We start from the raw sequence: 16,873 nt of genomic DNA, 5'->3' as shown, positions 1-16,873 counted from the left end.
AGGTTTTTTAATCAACTATTCAGTATTTTTTATGCTATATGAATAACATAATTCAACACAAAGTGATAAAGTCTTTATATACATATTGCTTACTCTGGATTCTTAACCAATAATCACCAAGAAATTATTTTCCCCCCAAAAATTCAAACATTTTCAGTTTTTCAGTTTTTTTTCAAAAATGTCAAAGATTGCCAATATGTTTTTTAAATATGCAACAACAACCAAAATCTACATTTTTCAAAAATGTCAGGTTTTCTACATTTTTCAAAAATGTTCAAACATAGTGAAAATAGCAGATCTACCAGTTCACAACTTGCCGTGATGCAACAAACTGTAAGCATGAAGATATTTTCACTATTTACATGACAAAGTATATAGGTCTTAAGTGGTTAAATGTGCAACAAACTATAGACTTTTGCTGCTGCTCTCAGTCAATAATGCCCAGAGATCTGACTCTAAAATAGATTCAACTTTCTTTATTATACAACTAGCTATATTATTATATTTAGAAATATAAATATAATATAATATATATAATAAAAATGTAGCAAATGTAATAGTTATTTGAGCTCTATTCACTTGATAGGGTATTACTCAGCGAGTAATTTGGTTTAATTAATTGATATTAGTTAGCTAATTGATTAATAAAGAAATATATGTATCTATAAGAGTGTATATGTATTTTATTTTGCTACTGGGTTTACTCCCTTTTCGTGAAATTTAGTAGGCCTATCTGTAGCAAACACATAGCTTTGTTTGTCTTTTTGACTTTTTATTGCTTATTTTTAAGTGTCATCAGTTTAAAACAGTCAAAATTCAAATGAACCACTAAAGTGCATTCGAAAAATAAATAGCACTAAAAGTTGATTGAAAATATGGACATTTAACCTAGATTAATTGGTTTTGAAATGCGGGTATATACGATAATGCTGCGTAGAGTTTGGGCTGATTCTGGTATATTAAAGGACTTAAAAAGAGTAAGCATATGACTGAGTCAGGCTTTTTCTTGGCAAGGTAAAGTATAAGTGAAAGTAATCTGGTGAAGGACAGGTCACGGATGGACAGTAACAGAAGAGCAGCAGAAACGGCCACTGGGTGGCGCAACAGACTCATGGCATGCGTTCAGCGAGGCTACTGGTCAGTAGGCTACAAGACAGTTGGCAAATATCTAAAGTACACTTCCAACCCTCCTCCCATTTTAGACACATGTTTTTTACACACTGAAGGTGACTCACTCACTGGCGTAAGGAGACAGATATCATATTTCAATTCAATTAACAGTGGTGGCCTCCAGAAACACGGAAGAAGTCCTTGGAGCACACATTCAACAACACGACTGTCCTGAATCAGAGATCATCGCCATGCTGGCTTGTTGTAAAAATTCAATTTTTGCCATGGACATACAAATGAGCAGACAATAATATTACCAGCAACACATAAAGAGCTAGCCTTAAATTAACTTTACAGGTCTGTAACTCTGAGAGTGCACAAAATGGAACCAAATGGACCCATACGGGTCCATTTGGTTCCATTTGTGCACTCTCAGAGTTATGGGGATCGTTGAAAATAAATAGTTAGAGAACCACTGTCCTAGTGGACTCCTTGTGTGTGTCACAGTAAATCAGTGTCATATATTCTGAAGAAAACCCACAGACTGACACTGACACTCAAATTAAGAGATTATAATGTTATGTCAAAAACAAAAACAAAAACAAAAATGTGTCATGGACACATTTATCCGTGGACGGACACATTGATGATCCCTGTCCTGAATTCATCCCAGTCAGTGTGGGGGAAAAAAAAAACTCCGTGTGAAAACGCGACTGCACAGGTGTGCGGATTAGTGCAAAGTGCGCTTGCTATCGGTGTAAACCGGGCCTCCAGGGAGCTGCAGCCTACGCCAAAGCTGGCAGGTGCATGCGTAATGGAGATTGTATGATATTAAATGGGAATGTAACAGAGATAGCCAAAGAATAGGCTTATACTCTCCTCGTGTCTTTGACCCTCATTCTCAGATAATTGAACGTGATATGTTGGGGCAATTGCCGTGACTGAATTACAGTGGATATAGGCCTACATTATATATGTTTGGCACACACGACATTTTGCTCTTATAATATATATCCCGATTCCCCTCTGTGTCATATCTCGGGGTGTGTGCGCACGCATTATAGCCTACGCCAGTATAGCCTTCTATATATTTATATATATATATATATATATAGTCCATGTACATCATAGGATATAACCGCTCGTCTGTTAGAGATGTATACTATGGAGTTATAGTGTTTTAAATGTTTATGGTCAAACAGTGGGTCTAAAGAATATCTATAAACCAAAAGCTGTGTAAAATGTAGGCCACCATGAAATAAATAACAGATTCCACTCTTATTATTTTTACCCAGAGGAGTCATGAAGCATGTTGCTCATGGTAGCGTGAGGCTATGTCGACAGCTGATTTCGTTGTATTCTTAAACCACTCGGGCCATAATTGACGCAGGCTATATGTAGGCCTATTTCTTTTACTTTGCTCATTTGGTAATTGCAGCGGATGATATCCCAACTCAGCAAAAATCCTGAGTGTTGACTTTATAGCGGCACTCTCGGAGTTAAACCAACACTATCACTCAGGGTTTTGCTGAGCATATAACCTTATCACTTGACTCCGCAATGAGCTCTCACCCGGGGCTTGTCCTGTGGTTTCTTATCGCTGTGGTAACCGCGGCTGTGGCCACGTGGGGGCGTTGCGTCTGGCTGCGCCAAAGTGAGATTCCTGTTGGGCATTATCGCAGACGCACCGCCGCCTTCCGTGCAATAAAGTCGAGTAGATAGCCCATCGAAGGCGCCAGGTGAGCAATAAGACAGGACAATTGAGATAGTTGGTGTCGTGTTTACCCCAATTCCCTAGCGCCATGCTGGTTACATATTAACTATACAATATACAAATAAAGATATGATGTTGATAAACTCATGACTCCAGGCGCAATGGAGAGGGCAATCCAGTTATTTTACATTCTTGAGGGCTCAAGTTGACTGAAATAAACAATCATAGGCGACTCTGCGGGCCCATAAAAACGTGCTCAAAGTTGGTTTTGCGCGACCCCTTGTCCAGGTAGGAATTCCAGGTATGATAGCTGGAATTGAGAGGATCTGTTTCTCTCCCAAGACTTATCTTAATTGAACTCTTTGAACGCAGTCTAAACTGATATCTATCTGTGACATGTGCTTACTGAAGTGGACTAGAGTGGGTTGAAAAACTAAACAAAAAGGCGTCTCTAAATTGAACGGTTGAGTGACATATCCTAACGCCATATCTATATAGGCCTATGCTATTTTGTATATGCGTCGTTGACGTAATACATCAAATTATGTCTACCACATTGACATAAAGCGAGGGACACATTTTGAGACTGCATTTCAACGTTTTATTGAAACTTTCAAGAACACGATGTTGATGTTGTAAACTAGACATGAATCCAATACAACATAACCCACTGAAAACTTAAGAAACACAAGAGAAACCTTCATATTTCGATTAGATGCGGCACTTTCACTATCAGGCTGCAAATGTATTTGAATATCAGAAAAATAGTCCACTTTTGACGACACCTTTTCTCTTCTCAAAAAGAAAACTTTTTTTTTCTTCAAGCCATATGGTGCAGTGTGTTGTCGCTTTTTCATCCATTAGAACAGTAGCACTTCACACACAAACAACAGGTAAAGGTGAAAGTACAATGGCACGTGAGTGTGAATAACTAGTTCTGTGGATATTTGGGGTAAAGGGGGAATCCATATGTAGGGGGATATAAAATGTAGATGGCAAAAAGAAGGATAATAGCCCACAAACTATCTTTACACAGGTATATCGACAATAAATTAAGAACAAATCCCTAAAACAAACTACTCCATCGTATTTACACGCAATATCAATATGAAATAATTACATAAATATTTTATATAGCACTATTTACAGTTAAAACCAATACTACCTTTTAATTGAATTTCAGAATCCCTTTGCCCGGTGAATATAGGCTAAATTCAGCATGCTTAGGGCAGTCTCCAACACTCGTATAGAGGCTATATGCCATAACCTCGGTTCTTTATTCCTGGCTCATTTGAACAAGTGCCAGTATATTGATTTTAAATGATGTATATGAATCACCACAAATTCGTTTGAAAACGTTGAACCTAATTGTATAGAAAAAGTTATCAACAGAGGAGTGAGTGAAATATATTTCAAACAAATCGTTTTTTCTTGGTTGTCGTATATCAATTTGATTGTTAAAACAACGTCAGTCGAGAGAGAGAGAGCTGTGATGGCTTTCAAGGGCCCATGCAAAGTTTGACCTATCTAGAGCGTAATGATATAGATAGGATTTAGAAGTTAGTATTTCCGACCAATTAATAGGTTACAACAAAATACAGCAGTCTTTATAAGGAATACGGAAGGTGAATTCAAATAAGCAAAACCAGAGTGCATATTTATCCAAACAAATGTAGTTGTCTCAGCAACACGTGTAGGCCTATAGTAAAGTTTATATAGGAGATAGGACACAGCAGCAACTTCTCCTATATATATCTGTGAGTCACATCCATGCCAGCCAACACTTCCCGTTTCAATACTTGTATGGTAATCAAATAGGCCTAACAGGAAAAAAATATAAAGTAAAAAAATAATAAAGGAAGTATTGTTTAATTTAACAAAGACAGAATTATACATAATCAGGTGTGTATTTAACCAAAGTGCATTTCAAAAATCTAAAATGTCCAACAGTCTGAGTTTTTCATTTTAAACCCGCATTAATCTAAAGAGGGCATCGTCCAGCTGTTAATGTCTTCATCACTGTCAACATTTTCATCACAAGAACAACAAAAACTAAAACGATAAGCACGTGCACAGTAAAATCCTCAGTGTTAAATGTATCCATTTGTAACTCTTGAGAGAGTATAAATGGAACCAAACGGACCCGTAAGGGTCCGTTTGGTTCCATTTATACTCTCTCAGAGTTAAATTAACACTCAGGATTTTACTGCATGGAGAAAGGTCTATGGTGATACGCTCCGCGGCCTGTCTTGATTCGAATCGAGTCCACTGACCAGCCGCTGTATGCTCTGCAGCTCGTTGGCGCCGTCTTTCTCCGCGCCGCACGTTTTCGGAGACATGGAGACCGAGCCCGACGAAATGGTGGAGGAGCGGCTGGTTACCTCGCACGTGGAATCCAGGGTAGCAGCGGAGACGTGGTCGCCGTCTCCCCCCTTCAGATCAGCAGCACTACCGGGGCCGGCCATGGAGGGCATCGCGGTGGTGAGCAACGTGCTGTCCGGCATGCTCATGGGGATGGAGTAGGGGCTGTACCGGAGGCGAGGGCGCACCGCGTTCAGGAAGGGATGCCGGTGGACCGACGACTGAGCAGCCTGAGCAGCGGCGGATTGAGCAGCGGCGGCTGCTGCCATGTACGTGTAGGGATAGGGGAACAGACTCCCAAAAGGAGACATGGCAAGGCCCTGTGGGGGGAAAAAGAGGACTGAGCGTGAGTCCCCTGTTTGGTGTTAAAATGATGCACACACTCATATCCCACAGTGAGCGTTTAGACACGAGACACATAACCATCGGAATAAAGTTAACATTCACACTAACGTTTTGTAATGATGTTGGAGAGACTGTCTATTGCAGTTAACATATAGGCCTATAGCCTAGATGAGCCTATAATCGATTACGAGAAACTTTACAACTTTACAGCTCTTTAATTGTTAATTTAGGCACAAAATTAAATAATAATCTCAAAGTCTAATCCCGCATAATAAACAACAGAAACAGGACTTTGGAGCTGTTAGTGCTAACATCCTTTGAGACTAGGCTACATGAAAAAAGGCAGATCTGTTCTGTATTAAACCATGTTGTTTCCCTCCCCAAATCAGGAAGGGGTTTTAAAACATTCGCCATTTTGCCTCCAAAACACAGAATTAATGAGCTCATATCAACACCATGCCCTAACACCAGGTTTGCAGTGCCTAGGTGGTCTTCTAGCGTCTTAACCACTTAACCATCTGTTGTTATAAAGAATTGACACAATTTAAATCCATAACTACAGTGCCCAAGGAAATGTAATGAAGTGTGCTTTATAATTTAATCCGTCAAAATACTATTGGCTAATGTTTCACTGAATTACGTTAAATTGACTAAACAAGACACATGCTTGCACACACACCATAAACAACTAAATTATAATCTGTCTTAATGAAAGAAACTGATGGTAGTGACACTAGCCTATTGGAGCTGAGGCAATTGGCGAAATATAAAGAAAAGTCTCAGGGAAACAGTGGTGCTATAAGGGCTAATAAAACAGGTTTTACCTGTGATGCCAAGACATGTTGCTGCAGATGAAAAGGGAGGCCATGCGCTCCTGTCAAGCTTTGGGGTGACACCATGCTTGCCGTATCCATGGCGCTAACTCCACCAGATGAAACCGCTGCTAGTAAGGGACCCATGCCTGCGGCCATGTTTGAGAAAGCGCCCCCCATGTTGAACTGACCGGGGTGCAAGAGAAAAGGATGCGCTCCCCCTAAGTGATTGAAAAACTGCTGTCCTGTTAGACCCGTTGGAAATCCAAAATTATGCAAATGACCGTGGCCCAAGTGCGCACTGTCAGTCTGAACAGTCAAAGGCATAAAAGTTTCCTTTATGGGCCTGCACTCCTCTCCTTTAGGCGGGTCCCTGCTGGGGCTCTTGAGGTCTTCCCCAGAACGGGTGGTGCTGGAGATGAGGGTGATGGGGCTCTGTCGTGAATCTGCTTGGCTTTTCTCAGTTCTAGGCCTGCTGGTGGAGTCACTGCTGACAAACTTATGAGACTTGGCCGGACTCGCTTCGTGATCCTTCCCGTCCTCCGTGGTCGTGGAAATCTTGCTAGAATCGGGACCATCTTTGGTGTTGCCGTCTTTGCTCTCGTCATCACTGTCCTCATCACTGTCGCAGAAATCTACCAAAAATGAGAGGGACAAAAATGACACATATATGTGATTAGTTTTTATGATCCATATTTTGTGATCTGTAGTCTGTGTGTTTCTCCACTGTGTTTAAGCCTAAACATGAACTCTTGCTTTGGAGCCTGCAATCGGAACAGTGTCTTCACTTGATCTGCATATCTGAGGTCTAACCAATTGAGAAAGTGGTATATGACACTAAATTGCATTACAATGTAAACATGTTTTATGCACACTATTGTGTTAAGGCATTAAGAGACAAATTGCATGCATTGTCTTTTTGTATTTGCTAACCCATGTAATTTGCATTTTAGATGACCCTAAACAATTGTAATAAGGGTATGAATAGTTTGTCATGTAAAAATAAAGTCCATTCGATTTATATGTGTATACTGGCTAAGTACTGAAAAACAAATGTGATAGCCTATATGCATATTTTTTCCAAGACTGTGTTAAGTGTGCCAATAGCCTACTAAATCCAGTTCAAGCATTTCACTCGCAGTGTGCACAGAAAATACTCAATAAATATGATAGTCTTTATTCCATTTTTATTGCACCGGACATCTCAAACTTATGATTGACATCATAGATTATGCAACACATCAGCGTACCTTTCAGATGAGGAGGCCCCACGGTAGACACCGCAGGGGACGAGGCCTGACCAAAACACTTAAACGAAGCCTGTTCGCCAGACGAGTCGTCTGAAGCCCCATTCTCTTTCTTCTGATGGTCTTCATAGGAGCGCATGGACTGCAGCGCCAGCTGTTTCCTATACATAAGCCACGCAGGTTATGATCGGCACTGTTCTCACGTTAAAAGTAGGCTATCTGTGCAAGGAGTAAGGACGGCTCATAGTGAGACCTGCTCGATTAAAACTAGACACCACACACAGTAAAATCACCAGTGTTCATTTTAATTAACTCCGAGAGTAGCCTACAAATGGACAAATGAACACTGGTGACTTTACTTTGACTGGTGACTGCTTACTTTACATCATAGCGAGCAATTTAGCTGTACAAGAATAGATGAGAATATGACAGGCCCATAATGTAGCAATTGTCTCAATTCACGCCAATTTGTGGATTCATTTTTATTTCAGATTTCACAGAACATTTTAGCCACATTTCAGAAACATTTGTAGCCTACACAATAACTTTTTAGATAAATACTTAACGAAAATAACCTAAACATAAACAATGTTTTTTTTCCCCGTGTATGCCTACATATCCTTTGATTTTTCACTACAGAATGGTATCTATATAGCCTAAATATTTGTTTTCTCTCATAAAAGGAAACTAATCTCTATCATTAGTGGGAAAAAAAATCCTTCGCGGATTAACGCGATCGTCATGCTGCTCTTCGGAATTCACTAAACTGTCTGTCCCCATATATACAATTCGACAACACAACAGGTGTCACACATTTTTTGCTGCAGTTAGGATCGTTTTATCCTTTCTTTTTTACCTCTTTTCCCGTCTCCCATTTCCGGTGTCACGGAATCCTTTCGCAAAAGGATTATGGTCAATTTTCAGCTGGGTTATCTGCAATCATAAAAAAATAAATACATGAGCCTAAATATGCAATTAAACTTAAGCTTCTTCATAAAGGTTTATACTGTTCTTCGTCGTTTAGATACAGACTATAATGTTTAGCATTAAGGTACATTTCTTCCATTTCAAACACGATGGGAATTATTACCAACAAAAGAAAACAAAGTGTGTGTGTGTGTGTGTGTGTGTGTGTGTGTGTGTGTGTGTGTGTGTGTGTGTGTGTGTGTGTGTGTGTGTGTGTGTGTGTGTGTGTGTGTGTGTGTGTGTGTGTGTGTGTGTGTGTGTGTGTGTGTGTGTGTGTGTGTGTGTGTGTGTGTGTGTGTGTGTGTGTGTGTGTGTGTGTGTGTGTGTGTGTGTGTGTGTGGGGGGGGGAGAGAAGATGCCCTCCCACCTTTGGGAGGATTGTTCGTCATTGTACAATATGCTGTGTTTCAGTGTGTAAACCCCTGCAGAATTCCCTCCTTACTTCCTCTCCCACTGCCGCCCCTCCCCTCCCCCTCTCATCCAGTATGTACATAATTTGGCAACATTGGCTATACTTCTCAGCCCAGATTCCTGCAAAACATTTAGCCTATAACCTTTCCTATATAACCCCCTTTTTTTTCCTTTTTCTCCCTTATTTTTCCTTTTTTTGCCTGGCCACCGGTGGCCAGAAGTAACACTTAACCTTCCTCTCTCTTTGATATCAAAAACCTAGCGTGAGAGATGATTTTGATTAGCTCTATGTCACATATGGAACAAAATGTTACCAGCCCAGGCTGTTACAAACAAAATGCTCTCCTTTCTTTTCTTTTTTTTTTTGCTCTGCTCCACTGCACATTGAGTTCCCCCTCTCTTTTTCTCACCCACACCCCCCTCTTGTCGCGCACGCGTACAGGGCACACAAACACGTACACACGGAGGTATAGCGAGAGGGAGTGCGAGGTTTTGTTGGTGCTAAATCCTTTCCATGTGATTAAATAAATTGTACATAGCCTGCTGTGTATGACATACATTCTTGGGAATTCTGAATTTCCTATAGCCCAGTGGTTCTCAAAATTTTCCATGTCAAGGACCCCCAAAATGATATGTATTTGGGCACGGACCCCCATCTCAAAATATCTAGTTCCAGGGATCCCCAGAAGCAAAGATTTGAGTTACAAATGTTGGCTTAAATATATAAATATATATTCAAAGATTTGTGAGTTCACGATTTTTCAAAAATAGCAGATCTACATGAGCTTGTATATCTGCTATTTTTGCATAGCCAAAGTATACAATAATGGTTAAAGTGGTTAAAATGATTGTGACGCTATATTAACTTATTTAGCTTGGGACCCCCTGATACCCTGCCAAGGACCCCTGGGGGTCCCCGGACCCCATTTTGAGAATCAATGCTTTAGCCATGGTTGAACAAGAGGTTTATATCCCTCTCTAAAGTCTCAACAAGCTCAAACAGCCTATGTCATTCATATTTCATGACAACAAAATGGAAAAGCAAAGGGGGAATGCAAAGGGCAAGGGTTCATGACATATTCAGCGCATTAAAACTCAGATTGCATTTTTTTTTGCTTTAGGCTATATCTTGAAAAAGCATTTCAAGAAAAAACTAAACAAAACACTCATTTCCCTCACCTTGTCATTTTGATACGCAGTCACAGCGATGAAATCCGTTTCAGGGAAAACATAAGTCCTGAATGTACTGTAGGGGAGTTTGAGTATATCGTTGGCTCTCACGATGTGAAATCGGGGCTGGTATTTGTGCATGGAGTTTAGAATGGTCTGTATCAGAGAAAAAAACACGTGTAATACACTGTTGTTAGATGTGATTATGTAATCGTTGTTGCAACACTTCCTATAACATATTATGGCTAGAATGACAATTAGAAAGCCATGACTTTTGACTCATGGTGGGGTATTATTAAGTCTTACAATGGATTACATTTTCAATTTAACGATAGTGATTCATGCATAAGCAAGTAATAGAAGCCTTAATTTTATTGCAGTCCACATTTCACCCCAAATAATGTCAACAAATACAGATCGACATTTCTGATACTTATGGTAAAGTAGCTATAGTAAGGTAATACTGACATGCAAAATATATGTATATTCAATGAGCTACGTGTGAAGGTGCGGAAATAAGAATTACACACATTAGCTGAACTTACAAATCCATGCTTGTCGGAAATGTTATTTGTCAGCTTGAGTTTGTGAAAATTGACGACTTTTGACATCCATTGTTCACCAGTAGCTGGACTGTCCGGGTGAATGTACATCCGCTTTGGCATTTCGGGGTCGGCCTTCCCTGCCACCATCCAGCGCGAATTATGAAATTTATACCTGCAGTCGTCTGCTGCAACAATATCCATCAAAAGAATGTATTTTGCCTTCTTGTCCAAGCCAGTGCATCTCACTTTGAAAGGGGGAAACATTCGCCTGTGGGGAAGAAAGAAATAATAAGAATTATGATCATAAATGTGATTCAAACTTATTTTTTGTAATGCTCTTATTACGCACGCGTACACACACACACACACACACACACACACACACACACACACACACACACACACACACACACACACACACACACACACACACACGGAGCAGCCATCTTTGTATGGCGCCGTGATGACGAAAATCATTTTGTCAGGGCTGCACATACTGATGGTTGGTTATTAAAATGTATTAAAAGTAAATATTCTGTTATTTCAACTATGAGGGTGCTATAGGCTTAAGAATTAATAATGGCTGGCTATAACAAAACAGCTTCAGAATGTACACAACCCTCGGGTAATTGGAAGTAGGCTATTGTTTAAAATACTGGATTGAATATTAATTTGTTACAGGCGTAATACATGATGCAAATCGGCCTTTTACAAAAAGACAATTAAGCACAATTCGAACTGTAATCATCATGATTGAAGATATGTTAAAAGCTGCCTTGAAACTTTCTGTATAAAGTTTAGGTTCAAACTTACATAATCTAGGGGTCAAGTTAGGCTTCCAGGATTTCACAACTAAATCATTTCTTATTTGTCACAAAATGTTCAGACTAAGGTGTCAGAGCTGAGTTTATATCCTTATTTCGTAGTGTGTGATACACTAGCGTGTTATGTGGGCCAAATAAATATGGTGTCTGCAGGATTATTTTTGCTAGACTTACACTGTATTCAGTTGACTGATTTTAAAAATATATAGCCAACAGAGGCATGCATGAAATACAAATGTTGGTCAGAGGATCCGTAGAGGTCCATTTCCAAGCATCCATCAATAAATCAATGACCGAGAGGACTGTCAGCATATGAATAATCAGAATGTGCCTCGATAAAGTGCTAAACTGGTGCATGTCAGTCCGCATATAGTATGGGAATGCACACTAAACTGCTATTTACCTTCCGGATTTTGTGATCACCATTTCAGTGCCTCGCTTGTGGAAGGTTTCCCAAAGTTCCTTGGCCTCCAGGTGAACTTTAGGGTCATCCTCCACATCCTCTTCGGGTTCCAGGGTCTTCATAGGCCTAAGGTGAGCTGCGGCAGCCTGGTGCCCCAGAGCCGAGAAGTGAAGGCCTTGCTCAGCGGCTCCCATCAGCTGGTCCATGATCGGCTTTCCCAGGGCGCCAGGGAGTGAAAGGGAGCCGTTGTGAGGGAGCGCCAGGGCCGGGAAGAAAGGAGGCTGGTGTCCCAACATTGCGCTCATGGCAAATTCCGGACCCCGGTGAGGTAAAAACGGATGATATGCCATACTTGCTCCCTGTATGACCGGGTCTCTCATCAGGAAGCTCATCCAAGTTCCTGGTAGCTTGTGTTTTTTATTTGATAGAAATTCACAGTAGCCTTGTCACTACAGGACGGGTGACGCAAAATACAGAACCAAAAAAAATAAAATAAAAAGGGAAATTAAATGTTTATAAATTGGTCAAAATTCAACCGCAAATCTGTCAGAAATAAACATCCACGTATTTTCCACAAGTAGTCGGGGAATTCTGAGCCGACTGCCGTTCGCTCACTTCTAAAGACATGCAAAGATAAACGAGGAAAAAAAAGTTCTCTCCGTTAATCTTCAAGAGTGTTGAGAGAAATATTTTCTTCAGACATTGACGGACATCGGACACCTTTCTATAGGCTCCACAGTGTCCCGGGACATTAGTGGAATTAAACCAAAAGAAGGGTCGAGTCTCTTTTTTTTAATTGACTGCGGTGTTGCTGCTTCTTTTCTGGCCGCCGTTTACGATATCGGCATTCCTGTTAAAATGCGTCCCCTCTTATTGGCTTCAGTCCTCCAGCAACGCAAGCAAGCAACGTGTTGAAATATTTCGATAGCGACGAATAATTCCTCTGCCTTTACTTGTCCCAGACATGCACCCTCACACGCACACACGCGCTGCTGTATACGTCTCTCTTTTATGCACACACACATTTCAGTCCCAAAAAGCGTACGGCAGTGAAAGGAGTCCCGCTGACGGCAGAGAGAGGTGGTAAGGTCCCAGCACTAAGGTTTTCCTAGCGCTTCTGTGGCCATAGGCTTCATACTGTATGGATGTGTTGCATGTTACGAGGAGCCTGGGCTCCGTTGATTGGCTCTTTGACGCTTTCGGACCAATTGTGTGGCTCCGTAGGCGTGGTTTTAACAGGTCCGGGTGGAGGGGACAGACTTCAGACTTATAAAAAAGGTGTTTGGAAACTCAAAGGCTTGCGCCGTTGAAACACCACTACCTCCGTCAATGTTGTGTGAATATGTCAACATCATTAGATAGTTGCGCTATCGGTCGGTCTGTGGGACCCAGCGAAGGGAGAGTAGCCAAGCAAGGCAAGCCGGAGCTAAGAGCTCCTCTCTCTGGCTTGCGTTGTTGTCTCTCGTACATATACGCAGAGCACCGAAGCTGTCGCTTCCCCCATGTAAACAGCATTCTCGGGGTTGCTATTGTTTTTAAGAATTACGTTTTATATTCCGTTAATCAATATGAATTAGTAGACTATATTATTCTTCCTTAATTCCGCTTCGCAGGTCCACATGCCGAGCGTTTTTTGCTGACTTTTAATTTCGTCTAACCGGAGCGTTATAAAGGAAGGATCCGTCACTGCAAAAATCTCATTTTGAAATGATAGGGACATTTGATCGGCCGACTGCATGGAGCGGCGCTCGATGACAAGTTATATGGAACGTTAATCATATTTAAGAATATGACCGTAGAAGTTGTAACGCCGGCCAAACGCCCGCGGATCGTTGTGTATGACATTTGATCTTGTGGATTGACTTTGAGGATGTGTTTTAGAGTTGAGTGGCTACTTTTATTTTATATTTATTTTGACTATAGCTATAAAGCCTATACATATCTACTTGTATTCTTTCATCATTTCCCATACCACACATTTATTTCATTATATTCATTTCTAGCCTTCCCTGCAGCCTAATTGTTTTTTTGTTTTTTGTTTTTAAATGGGATGACAAGTAAGTCAGTCTAATGAGAGGCTAGCGCTATTTGGTGTGGCTATAATTTTGATAGTATGCATGTAATCTATCAGCTGTAATCATATTATAGGATCTATCACTGTCTGACTGGACATAAAAACGTAGCCTATACATTTGGGGCCACACTGCTACGAAGCTTTATCAGCTCTGCCTTCTTTTTATCTAGCATAAACACCATTAATTATGTCATATTTTAGCCTACTCTTTGTCCTGTTATGAGCCAATGGGTTGTATAAGCGCATATCTTGTTGCATATTTATTTTTCACAATATACTATATTGTGAGCTGGTCTACAATATCACAAAACACAATTAGAATAGCTGTAGCTTTTGCTAACTTACACAATCAAATCCCAAAATATTGCTACATTGTAAAGAGATGCTCAGTCTAGACAGCGCCAGGCTCCTGCGACAACAAACCCTAATGATTATTTCACAAGTAAACTATACAGAATGGTGGCCATAGTCAGTCACCCTGGACAAACATTGACCGTCAATTCTCAGCCAATTGTCTGTCTCCAAGGTCCTATACAAAGACCCAAGGAGCATTGGAACCCAAAATCTTTGAGAATGCCTCATATCCACTTAAGGAGTAGGCTCCTCTGATTTCACCATTAGGCCTAGATATTCCATAAAAATAAGCAACTGTGTTCACAGAGAAATTCTATTGCTGAGCCCTGCACTTGGAGTTAACCTAAAAAGTTAAATGTGTAGAGTATATCAAGAAATCTTGTTTACTTATTGCTTTTCTGGGTACATTGTAAAGATTTAGCAAGCCTAAAATAGTGTATTGATTCTAAAGAAGATACCTCTACCACTCTAGCCGTGTTGTGAGGACTTGTGGATGGGCCTCAGGGGTCATGCTCCTTGGGAGCCTTGGGAGAACATTTACTTGAGTTTTACACTAATGAAAACAATCAAATCTCCATTCGGGATCATCCAAGCCTGAAGTTTTCACTGAGAAGCTAGTTTCAAGTGTTATGTTCTGGTTTTGTTCCTGGGATGCTTTTAGAGCTATATACCCTACATGTGTGTAATGCATGATGTTGTGAGTTATTAGTGTTGGAATATCCTCTTTGCCATAGACGTGACTAGATGAAAGTTCGCTGTTAGTGCTGGGAAGATACCTCAGAATCCAAATGCAGGGTGTTAATTTAACTCTTGAAGTGAAATTGCAGTGGACCTGCAACGTCCATTGCAGGTCAATGTTTACACTTTCAGAGTTAAAGTAATGCTCTGGCTCGTGTGTGTGTGTGTGTGTGTGTGTGTGTGTGTGTGTGTGTGTGTGTGTGTGTGTGTGTGTGTGTGTGTGTGTGTGTGTGTGTGTGTGTGTGTGTGTGTGTGTGTGTGTGTGTGTGTGTGTGTGTGTGTGTGTGTGTGTGTGTGTGTGTGTGTGTGTGTGTGTGTGTGTGTGTGTGTGTGTGTGCGTGTCTGTGCGTGCGTGCACACACATGCATATGTGTTTATCTCACAGTAATTAGGGGAGATACAGGACATGGCTTATGTGTTGCATGATTCCGATCTGCTGTACGAGTATGTAAATATGACGAGCTGTTGGTCACAGCATTCTGTCATTAGGAAGAATTTAAATACACAAGACCTGTATAACTGAATTATGAGCCATATATATATATATATATATATATATATATATATATATATGTATGTATGTCCTATGACAAGATCCCAAAATGTAACCAGTCCACAATGGGCTTTGTGGCCTCCCCTTTGTATGTGAGGTCAGGCTTGTGCCAATTACAGGAGCTTATTCTTCTTTAAACACTTGCCCCCATTAGCAGCACATTTCAATTTAGTGGAAGGTGTCATCAAATAGGAAGCAGTGTTGACACGGCAGTAGCCTTTCAGTCTCTCTTTGGCCCGGGCAGCTTCATTAGCTAAGCAACCCAGAGAATGGTCAATACACTATATAAACTTTTACAGGGTTAGGGCTCTCAGGGACTCCAAGAGGCCATAAAAAAGGTCTCCGCTGACACAACTGATTGATGAGGCTGACTTTGTCAATGCTTGCCTCTTATACATCCACTGTGATCATGTATATCAAAATCAAAAGGGGCAGTATATTTGTCTAGACAGGCTCTAAAATCTCTCACTCTGTGTGGGTGGGTGATTCCTGGCAGTGCAATAGGACAGTGTGGATTTTAACGCTGTCTGATAAATAGCAACATTGTAGAGTCCACTGCTGTCCACATACTTGTACACATACTGTGCAGAGGGTTGCTTTCCCACAATGTGGTGAGCAAAGACAGCATTCAAATGGAAAATAAATGCCTTAAATGTTTCAGCTGTTCAGTCTAACCAGTTGCTTATCCTACCTAATGTTTGTTCATATGTACATAGTTTTACTGTCATGTCAATGTGTCACTTCCAGGTTTCTGTAGATGTCATCGATAAAACATAACAAAATAAACTGGACATGGCGGCTATATTTTGGGCATGTCATTATAGTTTAAGTTTTTTTACTAAAAATTCTAAAATGTTCAACATTTAAAAAAATACCAAAATAGCAGATCTACAGCGGGTTTATAATGGCTATTTTCACTATTTGTTGTACAGCGAAGTAAGGCTTAAGTGGTGGTCATGCGGGTTCAAGCTTATATGCTGCCTATACCACTTGGTTGGTTCATTAAGTAAACCATCAATGACATTCCTAGAATTGATCATGGAGCTGGATAAGTGATGTAATGTGTGCTGTGCTGTTTATTTGCAGATTGTAAATGATAAGCATGGACAGACTTGGTGGCACCTAGCTGAATGGAGGACGTCGTCTGGTGGTAGTCATCAGCCCTAACTCGCCGTGATATGGAAAGGAAACAACACAAGGTTAGTCCATTCAGCTATATTTCAGTGATCCCAAACTTCATTATGGA

The 16,873-nt window shown here is 40.6% G+C and overlaps 1 protein-coding gene across 2 annotated transcripts; it reads right to left on the bottom strand.

The window, feature by feature from the left end:
• Positions 1–4,943: 4,943 nt before the first annotated feature.
• Positions 4,944–13,011, bottom strand: tbx3a (T-box transcription factor 3a). Of its 2 annotated transcripts, none has more exons than XM_080418701.1 (7): positions 11,909–13,011; positions 10,667–10,949; positions 10,146–10,292; positions 8,446–8,522; positions 7,593–7,750; positions 6,355–6,977; positions 4,944–5,505 (listed from the first exon to the last, which is right to left on the bottom strand). In XM_080418701.1, the coding sequence occupies exons 1-7, from the start codon at positions 12,298–12,300 to the stop codon at positions 5,047–5,049; spliced, it is 2,139 nt and encodes a 712-aa protein (XP_080274827.1). In that variant the 5' UTR covers positions 12,301–13,011; the 3' UTR covers positions 4,944–5,046. The 2 variants fall into 2 exon arrangements, with proteins under 2 accessions (XP_080274827.1, XP_080274828.1); XM_080418702.1 differs by having other exon boundaries at positions 10,682–10,949.
• Between the last annotated feature and the right edge of the window lie 3,862 nt (positions 13,012–16,873).

The sequence above is a fragment of the Gymnoscopelus braueri genome (genome assembly GCF_963280865.1).
Source record: "Gymnoscopelus braueri genome assembly, chromosome: 22".
NCBI classification, from domain to species: Eukaryota; Metazoa; Chordata; class Actinopteri; order Myctophiformes; family Myctophidae; genus Gymnoscopelus; species Gymnoscopelus braueri.
This window is presented reverse-complemented; position numbering and strand designations above follow the sequence as displayed.

Bases quoted from the DNA above. Each gene is read 5' to 3' on its own strand.
- tbx3a (XM_080418701.1), bottom strand. From the start codon at position 12,300: ATGAGCTTCCTGATGAGAGACCCGGTCATACAGGGAGCAAGTATGGCA. The intron at 7,751-8,445 runs GTAAAAAAGAAA...GCTTATGTATAG, and splicing joins AATGGGAGACGGGAAAAGAG to GAAACAGCTGGCGCTGCAGT. The intron at 5,506-6,354 runs GTAAAACCTGTT...TTCCCCCCACAG, and splicing joins AACATGTCTTGGCATCACAG to GGCCTTGCCATGTCTCCTTT.